The sequence below is a fragment of the Acanthopagrus latus genome, chromosome 22 (assembly GCF_904848185.1).
Source record: "Acanthopagrus latus isolate v.2019 chromosome 22, fAcaLat1.1, whole genome shotgun sequence".
In the NCBI taxonomy this organism is placed as follows: Eukaryota; Metazoa; Chordata; class Actinopteri; order Spariformes; family Sparidae; genus Acanthopagrus; species Acanthopagrus latus.
This window is the reverse complement of record NC_051060.1, coordinates 7,606,870-7,624,611: the sequence shown is the minus strand read 5'-3', so window position 1 is coordinate 7,624,611 and position 17,742 is coordinate 7,606,870. Positions and strand designations below refer to the sequence as shown.

General features: G+C 40.4%; 1 protein-coding gene across 3 annotated transcripts in view; it reads left to right on the top strand.

Moving 5' to 3' along the window:
- ncoa1 (nuclear receptor coactivator 1) overlaps positions 1–17,742 on the top strand; it is a 71,233-nt gene that overhangs the window by 34,576 nt on the left and 18,915 nt on the right. For all 3 annotated transcript variants that reach the window (XM_037086774.1, XM_037086773.1, XM_037086772.1), the window contains 10 exons: positions 4,412–4,517; positions 7,961–8,127; positions 9,032–9,138; positions 9,274–9,451; positions 11,362–11,541; positions 12,945–13,037; positions 14,319–14,459; positions 15,888–16,035; positions 16,215–17,205; positions 17,412–17,630. In XM_037086774.1, the coding sequence (XP_036942669.1) occupies positions 4,429–4,517; positions 7,961–8,127; positions 9,032–9,138; positions 9,274–9,451; positions 11,362–11,541; positions 12,945–13,037; positions 14,319–14,459; positions 15,888–16,035; positions 16,215–17,205; positions 17,412–17,630 (2,313 nt within the window). In that variant the 5' untranslated portion in view covers positions 4,412–4,428. The remainder of the gene's footprint in view (positions 1–4,411; positions 4,518–7,960; positions 8,128–9,031; positions 9,139–9,273; positions 9,452–11,361; positions 11,542–12,944; positions 13,038–14,318; positions 14,460–15,887; positions 16,036–16,214; positions 17,206–17,411; positions 17,631–17,742) is intronic.

Below are 17,742 nucleotides of genomic sequence, written 5' to 3'. Positions count from 1 at the left end.
TTGACTACAGCACATTCACAAACACACATACTGTAAGCTCCTTCCCTGTTTCCTGAACTTCATGCTGCATGTTGTTTGCTGCAGAACTTGCTTCACATAAATCTGTTTTCTTTAAGTATGATTGACTGACACATATTTACAGTTTCAGCTGTTACTTAAGCACATACTGTACTGTGCCCGCTCCTCCGAAAACTAGGGTAATTTGTGTTTTCATTGAGTGCTAATGTGCAGCAGTGTTCTCATTTCTGACTGTGGCGGATGGATCTTTTTTAAGCGCTGCATGTCGGCAACACAAGGAGGGCTGAGGAGGAGAGGGGTGATTTGAGGTGAAATGTAAACGAGGCTAGTCAGGAAGGATTAGCGTCCTGTGAGCAGCACGGCCCTGCGGCGGCACCCAGCGCTGTGACAATGGCATCTTGTTTTTTGCCGTTTGCCCACGGATTTAAAGCGTTTTGGTGTGTATGGCTGAGATTTACAGATTTTATCTAGGTACCGCAGGCATGGATGTGGGTTTTAGAGCTTTAAAGGCTCGAGCCCATCTTTGTCATGTGTGCATTTTTGGCTCCCATGTGTGGATGTGTTACTGATTACTGATAAAAGTATTTTGCAAGCTAGATATTTGTGAAGAGTCAGAACAGCAGGTTAGTAATGGAATAATAAGCCTTGTCTGTCTTTAAACGTTGCTTAACATGACAGGAAATCCTTCATTTGCTGCTTTGTGTGTGCCTTAAATTCAATTTCTGATGTCAATTAAAACAAAAAAAAAAAAAGGTTTTATCTTTAACATTTGGCTTAATAGGTTGTGTAGGAGCCCTGTTAACTATCCTCTCTGCACGGTGTGCTTCATCCAACATTGCAGCGTTTCCTGTTGCCATGGTCACCCTCTTGATGCAGGGAGAGAGATGCAGACTGTAGACTTTGCAGATAAAGAAGGCACAAGTCTATTAAGGGAGGCTGACAAGGAAATGCATAAAACAAAGTGTTAGGGAGGCTTTTTAGTATCACGCAGTCAGTGAGAATATCACCACAAACTTCAGTGTTTAAAATATGTTGCTGGGTCGAAAAAGCAGCAGTGTTATTGTAGTCTTTGTTGCATAGCTGCTGTAGAGGTACACACTGTACTGGAATTTACTGCATGTGACTATGAGCATCTGCTGGCATCCACAAACAAATCAAAAGTTACATATTGTGTGTCTGAATACATCTGAATAAATATTCCTGTTTTAAAAATCAGCTTCACATATTATATGTGTCGTATGACTTTTAAAGGGACAGCTCACCCCAGAATCAAAAATATGTATTTTTTGTCTCAACTGTAGTGCCATCTGCCATAGAGATGTCTAAGGAATGGTCACACTTTATAATAACCATCATTGATAAATGATCAATAGTTATTTCACTCGAAATTATGTCTATTATATCCACTTAAGTATTATACACACAGATTGCAACAATAAATAACTGTCTTATAAATACTTTATAAGGCATATCATTTTACATTTTACAGCTGATTTTCGATTTTTTTGTGCCGATAGAGGAATAAGGGAGTTTAAAAAAATCTGCTTGTTTACAGTGTTAGTAAAGTTCCCTCTCTACATGTATTAGTTCAAAGTTCAGTTCACAAATTTTAAAATGAACTAGTTCAGTTCATAGTTCCAATATGTTGCTGTAAGCTGTTATTTTCCTCAGCCCATATAAAACCACAGACAGCAATTATGTTATCAGTTTTAACCCTGAAACTGCAGCTCTCCGACAATATACTGTATTGCAAAACCAGGTTGTCCAGCTGCGGCTAAGAGATGAAGACAGCAGAGTTGCTACTGTACGCTGTTTATGCAATTTGGGTAGTGGAGGATCTGTTTTGGCTTGCTGTTGCCGTGTCTTTTGATTTTTTTATTCACACATACCTTGAAAGCCTCGCCGGGTGCTTTAGTTCAATGTGCCGTTTCAGGTTTGCTGTTGACGTTATTGATGTACGGAGCTGCTTCTTGAAACAGGTGAAGTTTGCACAAAAAGGTCAGATTTTTTCTACCTGGATCATCACTGACCTTTTCATAAAACTGTTTTAAGCAATCATACGAAGATGCCGTATTAATGGTGGAGGCTGAGTCTGAGATAGTGCTGCTGCCTTCATTCATTTCTGTCTAAATTCTTCGGATTTTGATGACACATGTGGCAGTGTGACTCTGTGGTGGCTGGTGTTGCCAGATTGGGTGTTTTCCCATCACATATTAAGGCCTGTTTACTGTGTGTGTTAGCCGGGTTTTCAACTGGAAGGCTCTATGGAAATCTGGCACTCTCTTGAACGAAGTTAAACTGTGAGGGAGCACCGTTAACAAACGCCAGAATGAACGCATTCACAATAACGTTCATCAGACAGAAATACTGTACGTTCAGTTCGCATTCGCCCAAAATATGAACGAGTTCATGAACGATCATTCACTGAACGCGTTCAGGCACAACACTGCTTTTTATACACATTATACGTACATCCATAAATACACTGTTTCTTTTTCAATGAGCTCTTAAAGTAATAGTTCAGGTTTTTTGATGTGGGAATGTATGAGGTACTTATCCCTGGTCAGTGTATTACCTGCAGTAGATGACCGTCAGCTCTCCACCTGTGTGGAGAAGCAGGGAGTCGTACCAGAGGCTTTATGCTGCTGTAAACCGAACTAGCAACAAGACGTATTTTATATGTACAGTTTTAGTGTATGCTATGTTTTGAACATGTTTGGAGCATTATGTTGCCATCAAACAGCACTACCTTCCTTCAACCATACAGGATCTGTATTTGTACTCACTGCTTCTCCACACAGATGGAGAACTGACTGTCATCTACTGTGGGTAACACACTGACTTGGGATATGTTACTCATACAACCCCACATCAACAGACCAGAGCTATCGCTTTAAATGTGCTTATCAAACACTTTTGAACCAGATTGGTACTCCGTGGTGGCAGGATATTTTACCATTAAACAAAAAACTTGGATGTCAGCACACTGAAACAGAAAAAATTCACTCCAAGCCAAACATCTTCTCAAATCTGAAAATAACATACAACATATATGTTGAAACCGATATATCTGTGATAGGCCAATATCAGGCTCTAATTTCATTGTTTGTTAACACTGAAATAACTTATAACTTATCCTTTTTTAATGAGGGTTAAGTGTTACTGTGTCTTTCCAGAAATCATTACCCAGTTACTCAAGATAATCCACAGAATATGTTGTGAGCTGTTTCATGAAGGAACTGTTTAATTTGTGAAGGCCAGGTAACTCAGGTAATTAAGCTAGTTAACAACACAGTTCAGCTGAAGAGGACACCATTAAGTTTTATGTCAGTTGTCCGTGTACACATCATCCTTGAGTAGATGCACTTAAGGGGCTGTGATGCACTCACTTCAAACATGATTTTTTTCCCCTGATGTAAAGAATATATAGAATATACATAGAATCTGAAAATATAATGAATTTAAAATAAAGACTGTCTTTGGGCTGCTGCAGCTTTGTTTTACTCTTTTGCTGAGTTACCTTGCTAAAAGAAGAACTTCAATATTTTGTAGTATTTCTGACATAACCTTGTTTTTTTACTTCCTTTTACCACCACATCCACAAGTGTGGACCATATGTGTCTATTTGTGTCTTTCCCTTTGACACACTGAACTCTGTGAACTCTCTGAATTCTGTGAACGTCACCCCTGGTATTATGAAATCAGTGATGGGGGAGGTTTTCAAGATCTTCACTCAAGTTGAAGTATCTATACAACAATGTTAAAAGACTACATTCACAGTAAAAGTCCTATGTTCACCACAAAATGTAAAATTAATGGTCATTGTTTAGAGTGGAAAACACTGTTAAGTATTTAGTGGCGCTGTTAATAACTCAGACCTGTAATTCCACCCGGACTGCATGCTGCTTTTTGTAAGACGTCGGAAACCAAAACGGATGGAAAGCATCCCTAAAATCGTACCTAATGTGTTGTTTTTTAAAAGCCTTGAAGCCATCTTGAAAGTAACTTGTAACTAAAGCTGTCATATAAATGTAGTGGGGGCGAAAGTACAAACGTTTGCTCTGAAATGTTTTGGTGCGGATGCCTGAAGTCGCATTTCCCTTAAGATTCTACTGACACAGTACCTGAGTAAATGTACATAGCTACTTTCCACCACTGCAAGAAATAAAATGTAATTATGTTTACTGTATGACAGCAACAGCTGTTACATTATTGATGATGTGCCTCCTCAGCTATTAAAATGACTGGGTGTCATTTAAAATGTGTTGGTGACAGTTCGAGTAAAAGGGTGGGAAATCCTCAGAGTCCTCCACTCTGGTGGAAAAAAGATCTGACTAAGTGGTCCAGCTTTTGGGATTTACTTGTGACCTTCTCCTTTCTTTATCCTCTACAGGTCAGTTGAAGCTGAAAATGAGTGCAGTAGGGGAAAACCCCCTGGACCCTGCCACGCCGGAGTCACGCAAGAGGAAGGGCTCACCATGCGACACATCAGGGCAGAGGTAAAGAACCAACCTCATATTTTTGTTTTTTCTCACTGTGGCATTACATTACATACAATACATATAGTGACACACAACACGGAGCAGTGGAGAAGCAAAAAGAAGGCTTAACATGTGTTCACTGTGACGGAAGGTTTTAGATAGCTCTATTTGATGATCAAATATCGATCACTGAAAAGTGAGACTGAGAGTGATCCCACTGTAACGATCCAATTGACGCTTGAAATGATCTACAGTATGTAGTAATGGTGGGATGGATATTTTTGGAGCGATCCTCCCACCCCTGCTATTTTCTAAGGCCCACAGTTTGAGTTGCCGCTCTGTTTTTAATCAGTAGGCGCATTCATGGACATATTATAATACACCACGGGCGCATTAAGTTCTCATAAACATTCAGTCAAAAATATCAGCCTCTTTACTTATCCAGCTAAATACTGAATGTGTTGTGTTTTCGTTATTTATGGCCAAAAATATTGGGTGGCCGAAACTTTGGTGAATCCCAAAATACAAACAACATTAAAAAAACTGACTCTGATCGAATACCTTAGGACCTTTACACAAGTATTGTTTGTATAGGCGTTGTAATATGATCTCTTTACTCTCAGTCAAGTATGACTTCTGGGTACTTCTTATAAGGCTGGTAACGTTAAGATGATGATAAAGTCTTTAAGAGTCTGGAAGTTTTTGGTTAAATACCTTATAAGTGCTTGAAAAGAGCTTGAATGTTACTCCTAAAAAGCTGTGTGAATCCTGGATAACTCGAGGCCACTGCGTGATGACGAACGTCAGATTATTGAATGAAAACTTGCAAACATGATCATGACAAATGACTCCTTGTAATCAAGCCATTTTCTGTTGATCTAAATAAAGCCTCATCTCATCTCCCTTCACTTCTCATGCTCCTCGCAGTAATTTGGCCCCATAAAAACCCACTTACTCCCTCTAGAGAGCTCAAGAGTGGCTTGATGAGTGACGATGTGTTGTTGGAGGACCCGTGGCTCACAGAGGCCTATCAGTCACTGGTACTTGGAGCAGAGTGGAGACTCTGAGAGGCCTTTGTTCAGTGCTGTCTTATGTGTGAAGTATTTACTATATGCAGGTTGAGAAAAAGGAAATCCTGTCTCAGTTTAGGGCCTTGATTTTAAGGTTCGGGTTAAATGGAGCTGTAGGTTTAAGGTCGGTCCTGTAGCGGTTGAAGAATGAATGTTCTCAGTGTGTTTGTGAGAGAGAAAGTCTATAAGGCCTGATAGCTGATGTAAGCTGATGTAAGAGCCCTGCTAGCATTTCTACAGCGACTACACGCAGCAGCCACTGACCTGCGCATTCACAGAGCAGCGTCCTCCTCCTCCTCGCCCCTCCCTCCCTCGGCCACCACGCCTGTGTGTTCTGGCTGGCCAATGCACTGACCTACTTTTGCTGTTGTCGTCTCTCACACACACACACACACACACGCACACACACACACACACACACACACACACACACACACACACTCACTCACTCACACACTCACATGTACACACATTCCTTTTTTCATGTTTACCACATACCTTGCTGTAACTCGTCGGGTTGGACGTATGTTATTGAAACTGGAGAATAAAGTGAAGCTCGAGGCTGAGCGTAGAGACAGAAGAGAACGGAGTTAAAGGCAGATTTGAGCCTGTTTCTGAATATTTTGTGTCGATGTCGAGCTCACTCTTTTATGGCAACTTTCATGTTTACATGTTGCAGAAACTTAACAGGCAGTTGGATGAGAAACCTGTGAACTTAAACAGCACACTGTGGTGTTATTTAAACCACCTGTTCTTTTGTTTTGTTTTTTTTCCTCTTTTTTGACTAAGAAACCAGTTCCAGTTGTTCACTTTTGTGATGTTGTGAGTCTGATGAACAGAAGGTTGAATGCGCCTGTAAACTACACTTTATCCGAGGTAGTGAATTTAACTAAAGATCAAGTCTGCAGCTAATGATGATTAAGTAATCCCCCGATTACTTTAGTTTTATAAATGTATTATTTTGATAATTAGGAAAAAATAATGCAGTTGTGATCAACTAGGGCTTGACGGATCAATCTGCTTGGCCAATATATCAGTTGACATTAGCTTACTTCAGATTTATCACCGTATCAGCGTATAAGTACCAGAAAGACTTCACCCTAGAGACTAAAATATTTGTCAGAGGTCATTGAAATATTTAATCTCCATGACATAGATTGTTTCTTGAAAATATGTATAATTCTGCAACAATTCTTATCAAACAAATTAAAGGTATCCTTGTTGATAATGTTACTTCTAGATGTATTTGTGTTTTATGTTTTTGTTGTTAGGTAAATAAGCTATCAGCTATCAGCAGATGTTTCATTCTAGGCACTTAAAGCCCTCAATCTTATCAGTATCTGCTAACTTTACTCTCATAGAAGAAAATTAAATATTTAGATTTAAGTAGCTGGAACCTGTGGAATTTATCAAATAGAAAACTTGATGATTAAATTTGTGGATCCACAAATCAGTTCAGTACTTATAATTTCATCTTTATTAAAGACATACTATTAGTGCCCCTTTCAGCCAAGACAACAATAAACTCGGCTCCACTTTCCCTCCATGCCTCCGTCTTCCTTCTGGGGATTTCCCGCCGTGGCCCCTCGTCGTTCTCTCAGCAGGAGAGCCTGTAAAACGACAATTATTAACGTTCTTCTTGTCTCAGCACATCCTCCGCTCTCTCACCAGCTTCCTATTTTTCTCCATGTACTTCCTCACTGCTCTGTCACTCACAACATCTCAAAAGTTTGACATAATGATAATAACAGCGTGTTTTGTAAAAGTGTCTTCAAGTCTGTTGAAATGCGCTACACAAATAAAACTAGACAATACAGGTTATTTTCAAACTTTTCATGCTGTGTAAATGTATTTTGTGGAGGAAATGGATTTGCTTAAATATAAGATAAGATGAATTTGTCCAAACTAAGTTACAAAGTATTTATCTTAATCTTTTGTTTTATTAACTCAGTTTTTTAAACCGCTGTTTGATACAGATTCTGAAATATGTCCTTATTACTAATGTAATAAGGATAATACTCAAGGCCACAGTGCTACTTTTATAATGTGCCACAGCAACATAGTTTGAATGTTTCGTGGTCAGTTGGTGTTGTCAAGGTTTAAATAGCAGACTAGATTGATTGACAGGAAATAAATGAATGCAATTGTTTTAATAATTAACACATTTTCAACATTTCCAGCATTTCTTCTCTCTCTGTCCTACATAGTAATAAACTGAATATCTTGGCTGGACAAAAAATGGAGAATGAAGCCAAAGATCAACCCAGGAACTCTTTTCTTAGCTTTTCATAGACCAAAGTGCAGTTAACTAATAAAGAAAATGAACAGAAGATCAACTGATATTGGAGAAAAATCATCAGTTGCACCTCTAATGTTAATCTCCCCCTGCAGTCTGGAGAAGCGGAGACGGGAGCTGGAGTGCCGCTACATCGAGGAGCTGGCTGAGCTGCTGTCGTCGAACATGGGCGACATCGCAAGTCTCAGTGTCAAGCCCGACAAGTGCCACATCCTCAAGAGCACCGTGGACCAAATTCAGCAGATGAAACGGCGTGAGCAGGGTGAGGGACGCACACATACACACACACACACACACACACACACACACAAAGCCCTCAAAGACATTTTTCAGCGATTAAAATGGAGTTTATTTGTATTTGCATAACTCTCATCTCAAACTGAAAGTTCTTTTTATTTTACAATGAGATAGAAGATTTAAAAATTAATCTCACACGTTCTAACAAACAGAAGCGTACAGCAGTTTTGTATTTGTTCCCAGTGGATTTATAATGAATAAAATATGGCATGTGTGGAATTTTGAGAATTACTTACTAACGGCTTTCAGGTCCAGGTCAAGAAGTGTTATGAAAGGAATTCTTTGGAATACAGCATGTTATCTTAGGGGGCATTTCTGTGGCCACATTTCCTTGCAAAAGTACCAGAAAATGTTCTTTTTCAAGCACCAAAAGGCTTCTTTCTTCAGCCAGTTGTTGTCTGCCTTTTCACTTAGGTCTAAAGACAAGCAAAGATAAGGCTAATTTCTCCACTAATGTATGAAAAAGTCATTTAAAAAACACAACAATGTTGTTATGACTGAACATTTTTATTTGTGACTTTTCAACAATGATAATGACTATATGTCACAGGCTTTCGTCAGTCACTTCCTATCGATGTGTTGAAGCTTGATGTACAAAAAGCAAACTGGTTCATGGCTGCAGATGTTTATGGAAGTCCTATTCCCAACAGTCTTGTACTTTTGGAAAGTACGACCCCACAAGCAGGGACTTTTTGGGTGGTAATATAATGTACACTGAACCTAATTTAGATGCTGGTCCCTGTGGAGGAAACACACTGAGTTCCTCCAAAAGTTCCTAGTTCCTGGGGAAAGTTCCTGCAGTGGAAACACTGTTTATGTCTTCTGTATGCAGTTTTTTTAAATTCAGGTTTTTTGTTTCCTCCGGACAGAGAAAGCAGCTCTTCTGTCTCCAGATGATGAGGTGCAGAAGAGCGACATCTCCTCCAGTAGCCAGGGGCTGGTGGAGAAAGAGGCACTGGGGCCCATGCTGCTAGAGGTGAACAATCACACACACACACACACACACACACACACACACACACACACCACCACCATTGCTGGGATTATTACTCATGACACAACCTACAATCATATTTTTTTCTTTCTCCTTCTCCTTCTCCTTCTCCTTCAGGCCCTCGATGGGTTTTTCTTCGTTGTCAACCGAGAGGGCCGCATAGTCTTCGTTTCCGAGAACGTGACGAGTTACCTTGGATACGCCCAGGAGGAGCTGATGACCTCGAGTGTCTACAGTATCCTCCACGTGGGAGACCATAATGAATTTGTCCGCAATCTGCTGCCCAAAAGCCTCGGTGAGTGAGCTGAGAAAACCATCTATCTGTCAAATGTTTTAAATCCTTGATTTAAGGTGCCAGTGGGAATTATGTTTTAAAAGCTACTTGATAATTTCGTTTACAGTACCTTCACATTTCATGCCAACAAACCCACTGAAAAGGTCGAGATAAGTTTTGACTGAAAAGTCAGTTTTACAGTCCTCAATTAACTGGGATAAATGATGGAATACACTGTGTATAACGCTAACTTGAAGAGCTGTTAAGAAAGGTGGGTGACAAACTGTCGAAATAATAAATGAACACAGCTGTGAGTGCTCCACACAAAGCTGCATATGTGCTTGTAGAGGGGGGAAATGGTAGAGAGAGTACAGAGTGGACAGGTTAAAGGAGTGAAGGAGGAGTGAATCAATGACTATCTGCACTAACCTTATTTTGTTTTTTTAGCTACAACCTTGAGAAGAGATTATAGTGAAGGGGGGGTTGTGTAAGGACAAACGATAATGTAGTGCAGACGACGACAAGGTTCAACAGTTGGATTTTCTGTTGAACTCATAATCCCTTTTGATTTTGTGCCATTCACCACAACTTCCCTTTCTTCTTGGGAACACACAGATCCTTAAAACTTCACAGAGAAACTCAAACAAATAACAATTTTGCCCCATCAGTGAATACATACAGATCATTCTTAATTTTTCTCAGAACATCTGTGTGATCCTAAGTATTGCAACAGTTGGACAAATGAGGGGGGGAAAGGCAACTTTTTAAAATAATTCTAATGAAAAAACAACCTCAGATCTGTGGTGTTGTACATGACGATAAAGAACTTGCACTTAAATTAATTCTTCATATTACTGTGTGAAGCTTTTGCAAATTCCTGCTGCATAAATTCTGTGTATTGAATTGATTTTTAGAAGCTACAAACTGGAATAATTTGAAAGAAAACCAACCAAAATCAGCATTTTTAAATATTTGAATAATCATTCATTACTTATGTATATACAGCACAGTAACACTAGAACAAAGAAAGATGATGCATGCTTGAAAGTGACGGATACCTGTTAACATATGATAAACTACAAACAATTACAAACGGCACATAGAGGTGTTTCTGTTCGACAACATGTCAAAGTTTAATCTGATTTCCCATCATAACCTTTGTACTTTTTTTGGCACTATGAATGTCCTAAGTTACTGTTATAAGGTCTTAAAAAATGTAACTTGTTCAAACCTGCCGAAAGCTTTCCACTGAACAACTGGTTAAACAATTTAAGTTATCTTCAAAAAAGCAGTATGTGAGTCTAATTTTGGCAAGTATGCTGTTCATTTTGATGACTGATATGTTCAAAATGAGCAAAACAGGATCTATTTTTGCGATTATTAATTTTCATCTGCAGAAGCAGTTATCGAATAATACAGACAACTCCCATGAGCCTGCTCAACCTCATGATGTCACCAAACTCCGTCTTCTATTATTGATTTGATGCAGAATGAATACTATGTGATTAAATCAAGGGAATGAGAAAATGTCACAGAGGTGTTATCCTCAAAACCATGCTAAGTATTTGTTTATTCATAAAATATTACAATGCATTGCCTTTTTGTAAGGCAATTTTAGAACTGTATTTGAAATTAGTTGTCTTCTTTCCTGCTGGCACATTTCTGTGTTTGTTTATCCATTTTCTATCCAGCGGTGACTGTGGCAATGACTGCAGTCACCAATAAGTCCTTGAAATAGTGTGAAAACATTGGCAGCGTTTTGTATTGCAAACAAAAGAGCAAACAAAGCAGTGGCCCACTCATCAAAACAAGAACTCCACTAGTTACCTCTAAGATACTCCCGAGGGAGGTATTTCTTTCCTTTGTGTTGATAACTTGAAATTGTAGTTTACTCCTCATATTAACTCTGTATTTTTTCCCCTTTTGTCCAGTTAACGGTGTGCCGTGGCCGCAGGAAACTGGCCGAAGGAACAGTCACACCTTTAATTGTCGCATGCTGAAGAGGCCGCCGGACGAAGTGGATTCAGAGAATCCCGAGGCTCGGCAGCAATACGAGATCATGCAGTGTTTCACCGTGTCACAACCACGGACCATGCAGGAGGAGGGAGACGGTACGAACAAACACATAAACACACACACAGTCAGCAGGCTTCTTCTAAACTCAGACAATAGATCTTACATGTGTTAAAGCGTCTTTATTTCTTTCAAGACTCTTCAAGACTTCCCATTATCTTGAACACTGTTATATGAAATGTAGCTATTGTATTGACAACTCTTTTATTTTACCAACCCAATGTGACCGTTTGATTGAACCTCATCAGAAAAAAAGCTATTTTAAAACCAGCAGTTAGTTGTCACAAGATTCTTTTATTTTTCTGAGTATTAAGCATTTCTGTAAGGTCTAATTTTCCTTCCCCATTCAACAAAAGCTAAAAGTCCCCAAAATCCGGGAACTGAAACCTCTGTGTTTACTGCATTTGGTTAAAACTTTTTTTTTAAAATGCTGAAATCAATATTACTGCTTTAACCATCTCCTGCTTCTAAATTGAGCCGTGGTGGCTCCAATATATGCTGGTGAATCCCAGTTAACATTGTTTGTTCATGTGGAAAATTGCAATACGGGATCATGAAACCCAATCATTGAAATGTTCCACACATGACTCATTGAAATTCTCTCCTTTTGGTGAGCTGAAATAAACATTACAATATCGAATAGTTTTAGCTGTTTATTTCAATTTTTAAATGTACTCTATATTTAGAGCAAAAAATCAACAAACGTTAAACTCATCAAAAACACATTGTGGGTATTTTTATGATGCTATTATCTCTATTTTTCCTGTGTACAGAGTGCGGGCTGTGTCAGGAATTAATCCATTTTGACAGATCGGTTTGGCACGTTGTTGATCGATTTTTTTAACACACCTTTTTCCTTTTTAACCCGAGTGAAGGTTTTAATAAGTGTTAAAGCAACGTTCAGAACAGAATTTCAGCATTTCATATTTTTTGTTATTCTTGCTTATTGTGGCCTTCATGAAATTATATGATTTATTACCTGTACTATGAATTTGATAAGAATCTGTCCTTGTGGATCATAGAATTGTACTTACAGTATCTTGCTTCGCTCCGCTTTTGTGTCAGAGTTCCAACGCCTGTTTGCATCTCAGATATGATCGACAGCTCACTCCTCACACATTTCTGCCTTTAATTGGTTGTTTCTTTTTATCGTCAGACAGAGGAACCAAAATGAAGGTCATATTTTTGAGTTTTCACAGGCTGTCATACAACAAATATAAAAATGAATATAAATCTCGTATTTCATGTTAATTGGGTGGTAATGTAAACCTGGATCATGTTGCATCTTTTCCGTGGCAATTCAGAAATTTGTTGACTCCGAAGTCTTGTCTGTTCTTTTAATAAAAACAGTTATTTTTGTTTTGGTTTTCTGTTTTTCGTTGGCTTACAGAATGAGACACACACTAATGTACAAACCTCACCACTTCCTTTCTGTCTTCAGACCTGCAGAGCTGCCTAATCTGTATTGCCTGTCGGATACCTCGCTCCCAGGCTTTCAGCACTGAGTCTTTCATCACGAGGCAGGACCCCACAGGTAACACACACGCACATGCACACATTCATTTAATTTATTATCCTTTTGGAAGATCATTTTGTGGAAACTGTTAAACAAACACAGCCATAACAATTACAATCAAAGACAGACAGTTAACAACAAGGAGCTTCACAACATCACCAACAACAAAGAATATAAATACACCAAAATTCAATTGACACACGCCTCATACCACAAGGATTTGGTTGTTTAAGCCCTTAAAAGGAGGCACTCTGAACCTCCTTCCTCATTGTAATGACTCATATTTACTCAAAGCAGTGATAGACTGTGTAGTTGCTGACCTGCAATCTTGCTAAACATATAAACATTCTCATTGAGGTTTGTTGTAGTTGACTGCAGATGGTGAAAATTACCTGGCTATGAAGCTGAAAGTTAAAATTAGGGGTCGAGGGCTGATATTCAGCAGAATTCCAATCATCAGTATCTGTGATTTTTCTGTCAGATTGCCCATAACATAATCGAATTTAAAAACGTATTACCTATCGGCTCTGATGCAGCATCCTCTCACACAATTCCACCTACAACAATATCTGATTGGTAACATGTCACAATTAATAGCCCATAAACACTGAATAATCTGAATCTTCAAAGTAACCTGTAGGTACATTTTCAAATAAATGTATTGGAGAGGAAGTATTCATTTCTACTGCAAACGCCCATCTGTCCCAAAATATCGATTTTCACTCTCCTTGATTTCTAATAAACGGGTATCAACCCTGAAACAGCCATATTGATCGACTGCATGTTAAAGTATTCCATACAGATGATTCATAAAAACAGAACCAGTATTTGTCTGTCTGCCTCCTAACTTGCCAAATCTTTGGCATAAAGCACAATCGTAATCCTGACAGCTGTGTTTATATCCCATGACAGTTTTTTATCAAGTGCTGTAAACTCTAGATATTTATAGTCATTTCAGTCAGCTTCACCATAGGTCGGAATACAATGGAACTTTTAGAGATGTGCTCCACATCACCACAATCAGAGACAGTGATCACAACAGGAATTCAGCAGAATATACACACACTCTAAACATGTCCCACATTTGTTTTCTAATTTTATATAAATATGATGCATTTCAGGATCTGAAGAGCATTTTAGGAAATGTTCCAACACCAAACCATAGAATTCTTCATAGTGGTTCACAGTATGACTCCTGAATGTTTGGAGGCTACTGCACATGTTAAATTCTGTGTATACTGATCTTTTCTGTGTGTGTGTGTGTGTGTGTGTGTGCCTGTGTGTGGTGCTCCGCTCCAGGGAAGATCATCTCCATAGAAACAAGTGCTTTGCGAGCGACAGGGCGGCCTGGCTGGGAGGACCTGGTCAGGAAGTGCATCTACGCATTCTTTCAGCCGCAGGGCAAAGAGCCCTCCCACGCCAAGAAGCTGCTGCACGAGGGTGAGTAGCCACGATTGATTGTCCAGCTTTACTCCCAGAAATCATTGACACCCTCACTGCAGGCTTTGTCAAGGTTACCAGAGTTCATCCATTCAAATTCTGCATCACTTTGGAGTAAGTGTACTGTATATGCAGATGTTTCTATAAGAAAGCAAGAGAAAGTTTTTAAAGGCAAGCGAAATAAGAGGGAGCGAATTAGATGGCTCCAGTCGAGGGCTGCAGATACTAATGAATTGATTTATTGTTTTATTTATGTAACCTCGGAATTAGTGAGAACCTAGATTTAGAGGCAGCCATCTTTAAAATAGTTTTTACTTTGGGCAGACCAACATACCAAAACACAAAGATTCACTTGATATGCTGTTATATACCAACAGACAGAAACAAGCACAAACATCCCTGGTAACCATCAAAGGTTTTGTTTTGAAATATTACTTTGAAAATAAAGTTCTGCTGTTTGGCACTGTGTCTCCTCTGATGTCCTCGAGGAGTGTTTGGAGCCTCATATATGACTCTCAGATGGGAGTCCTCGAGACAACCAGGCTGGAGGGACAAGTTCCGTAATACTGATTTGTTTGATCGCCTTTCAGGGACAAGATTCTGGTATCGGACACATTCTGGTTTCCATTTGTAGTCGGAGTAGTAAAGACATTTGAGCGCACTTTGGTTGCAAATAAACAGAATAATGATGGAACACATTTGCTCGCATGCTTTCTCCAAAACCAGACGGCGTGTTCAAATTAGTGTCCAAGTATCGAAATATTGATAAATGCCAATTGCCCTCCTCTCCAACAGCAAGTTGAAATCCTCTTTATCCTCTTTATTCTTTTACCGTGGTATCAAAGATGCGATCGATTATTTTTTTATGGTATTGAAGTTAGAAATTCCAGTATAGTATCAACACTAGTTAGTGTGCTAATGAATCAAGATTTGTCTCTTAACTTCACCTTTTTTCTTGCTAGCCAGTGTTTTAATTGACAGAGAGATGGACAACCAGTTAATATTAAAATCGTGTGCTCTTCTGTCTGTTGAACACATGTGGTAGAAACTCTTATTACATGTTGACATCAGGTTAGATGTGGATCCAGTAAATCCAAACCAAAGTTATGTGTTGTGGTGGAGCCCAGGAGAAGCATCCAAGACCATCTTCTTTTCCAACACAGAAAAATTAGCTTTTCCCCATCCAGGTCAGGCTGCTTTTTCAAGTGCAAACCTTCTTTTCATCCTATAAAGTGAATTCACGTTGATAAAAGGATAAAGATTAGATAGACTGAACTTTGATTATACTAACACTGGAAACACTTTTGTCATTTGGGCCTTTGGGGGAATTAAAGCCTGAAAGCAAACGAGAGGTGAGACCAAAGTCTAAACTTTGTTTTTGTTTCTTTCTCTTGCCTTCGGTGTGTTTATGTATGTTTTGGTATTCAGTGATGACCCACGGCACCGCTATCAGCCCGCTGTACCATTTCACGTTAAGCGACGGCACTCCGCTCAGCGCTCAGACACGCTGCAAGTTCTGCTGCCCCCCCAACCCTGACGTACAGCCCTTCATCATGGGCATTCACACTATTGACAGGTACTGTGCAGGATACGTTACACACACTAATAAACACACTTCATGTGTTTCAGCTATACATTATAATCCTTTTTAATTCCAAAAGTTGTTTTGTAGCACAGAAATGATGAAAATCTTGTTGTTCTGCCACTTGGTCTCCTCAGGTTACAGTCATCTTTTCTTTCTCTTCTTTCTTCCAGGGAACACAACACTGCTAGCTCTCAGGAAAACACTAACCCCAGCCTTCCACCCAACCTCGGCAGCCTTGCCCAAACTCCCTCCCGCTCCCCCTCCCTTCTTACCGGCAGCAACTGGACCCAAGGCTCAGGCGCTGCCACCTCGGGCCTTCACCCCAACAACAGCAACGCCTCCTCCCACGGACACAACCCAGCCACACCCGCAGGCTACCTTACACCCAATCGGACCTGCTCCCAGGTCAACAGCCCCTCTCCTTTGAGCAGCCCACTCACAGCCACCCCTACCTCTTTTGTGTCACCCAGGATGCCACGGGCCAGTCCTGGGTTAGGGGGAAGTCCTCGGGTAACGGGGAACCCCTTCTCTCCTTCCACACCGGGCCTCCATTCCCCTGCCGGGGCACCAAGCAGCGGAGGCAGCCTCAATAGGCAGCAGTCTGGCGGCGACGGTAGTAGCAGTGCCAGCTGCACGTCAACGGGATCCTTCTCCCTGTCCTCTCCTGTCCCTCAGAGACAAGCCAGTACACCCTCCGGATTCTCTAATCGGCCGCCATCAACAAAACCACCAGAGGGAGGAGAAGGAGGGGGTGAGGACTCTGTTAAAGCCCCCCTTCCTTCTGCCTCACAGCTGGGCAACCCCAGACCCAATCAGCTCCTGGATAGCAATGGAACAGGAGCCGAATCAAACAACAACAACAACAATAGCATCCACTGCAACTCATCACCTCATCCTCCAAACCCTCCTCCTGCTGCGCCTCAGTGCCCCGCCTCCCACAGTACTCTAACAGAACGACACAAGATTCTACACAGGCTGCTCCAGGACAGCAGCCCCAATGACTCCTCCACCACCATGGAGGACGGAATAAACAAAAACCAAGTCGAGATCAAGAGGGAGCCGCCCGCCAGTCCTGCTCTGATTGCAGCAGCTGCCAAGTCCAGCTCCAGAGAGCCGCAGGACCATCAACTGCTACGCTTTCTCCTTGATACAGACGAGAAGGTGACCTGAAGTATAACCTTTACATCTCGTTCTGTACAGAAAATGTTTAGGTTTTGTTTGTTTTCATTGACATGTATTTAAGACATTATTTCATTCTCCCTAAATGGATCAATTATGTACATCCCTACTAAATTATATATCAGCATTGGCATCCACCCTGTAAAATTCACATTTTTAACTAACTGAAATGTAATTTGTTTTCACAGGACTTGGGCGACCTTCCACCTCCATCAGCTCTAAGCCTGCAGACGGTTCGAGTTAAAGTGGAGAAGAGAGCCAGCGTGGACGGAGGGACCTGCTCGGGGTTGACTGTTGCCATAGGAGGGGGTTCGAAACCTGTCTCCAGCAGCACCGCTTGCGTCAGTCCCAAATCAAGCCCAATCGGAGAGAACCGGCGAGACAGCCGCAGGGACAGCCGAGACTCGGTACGGTTATTGTCAATGTCTCGGTGATCTGTTATATCACAAAGATTTGATCTTCTTACTACTATGGAAAAGTTAAGTAAGAGATAACAGAAGTCCCATGAACTTGCTGATA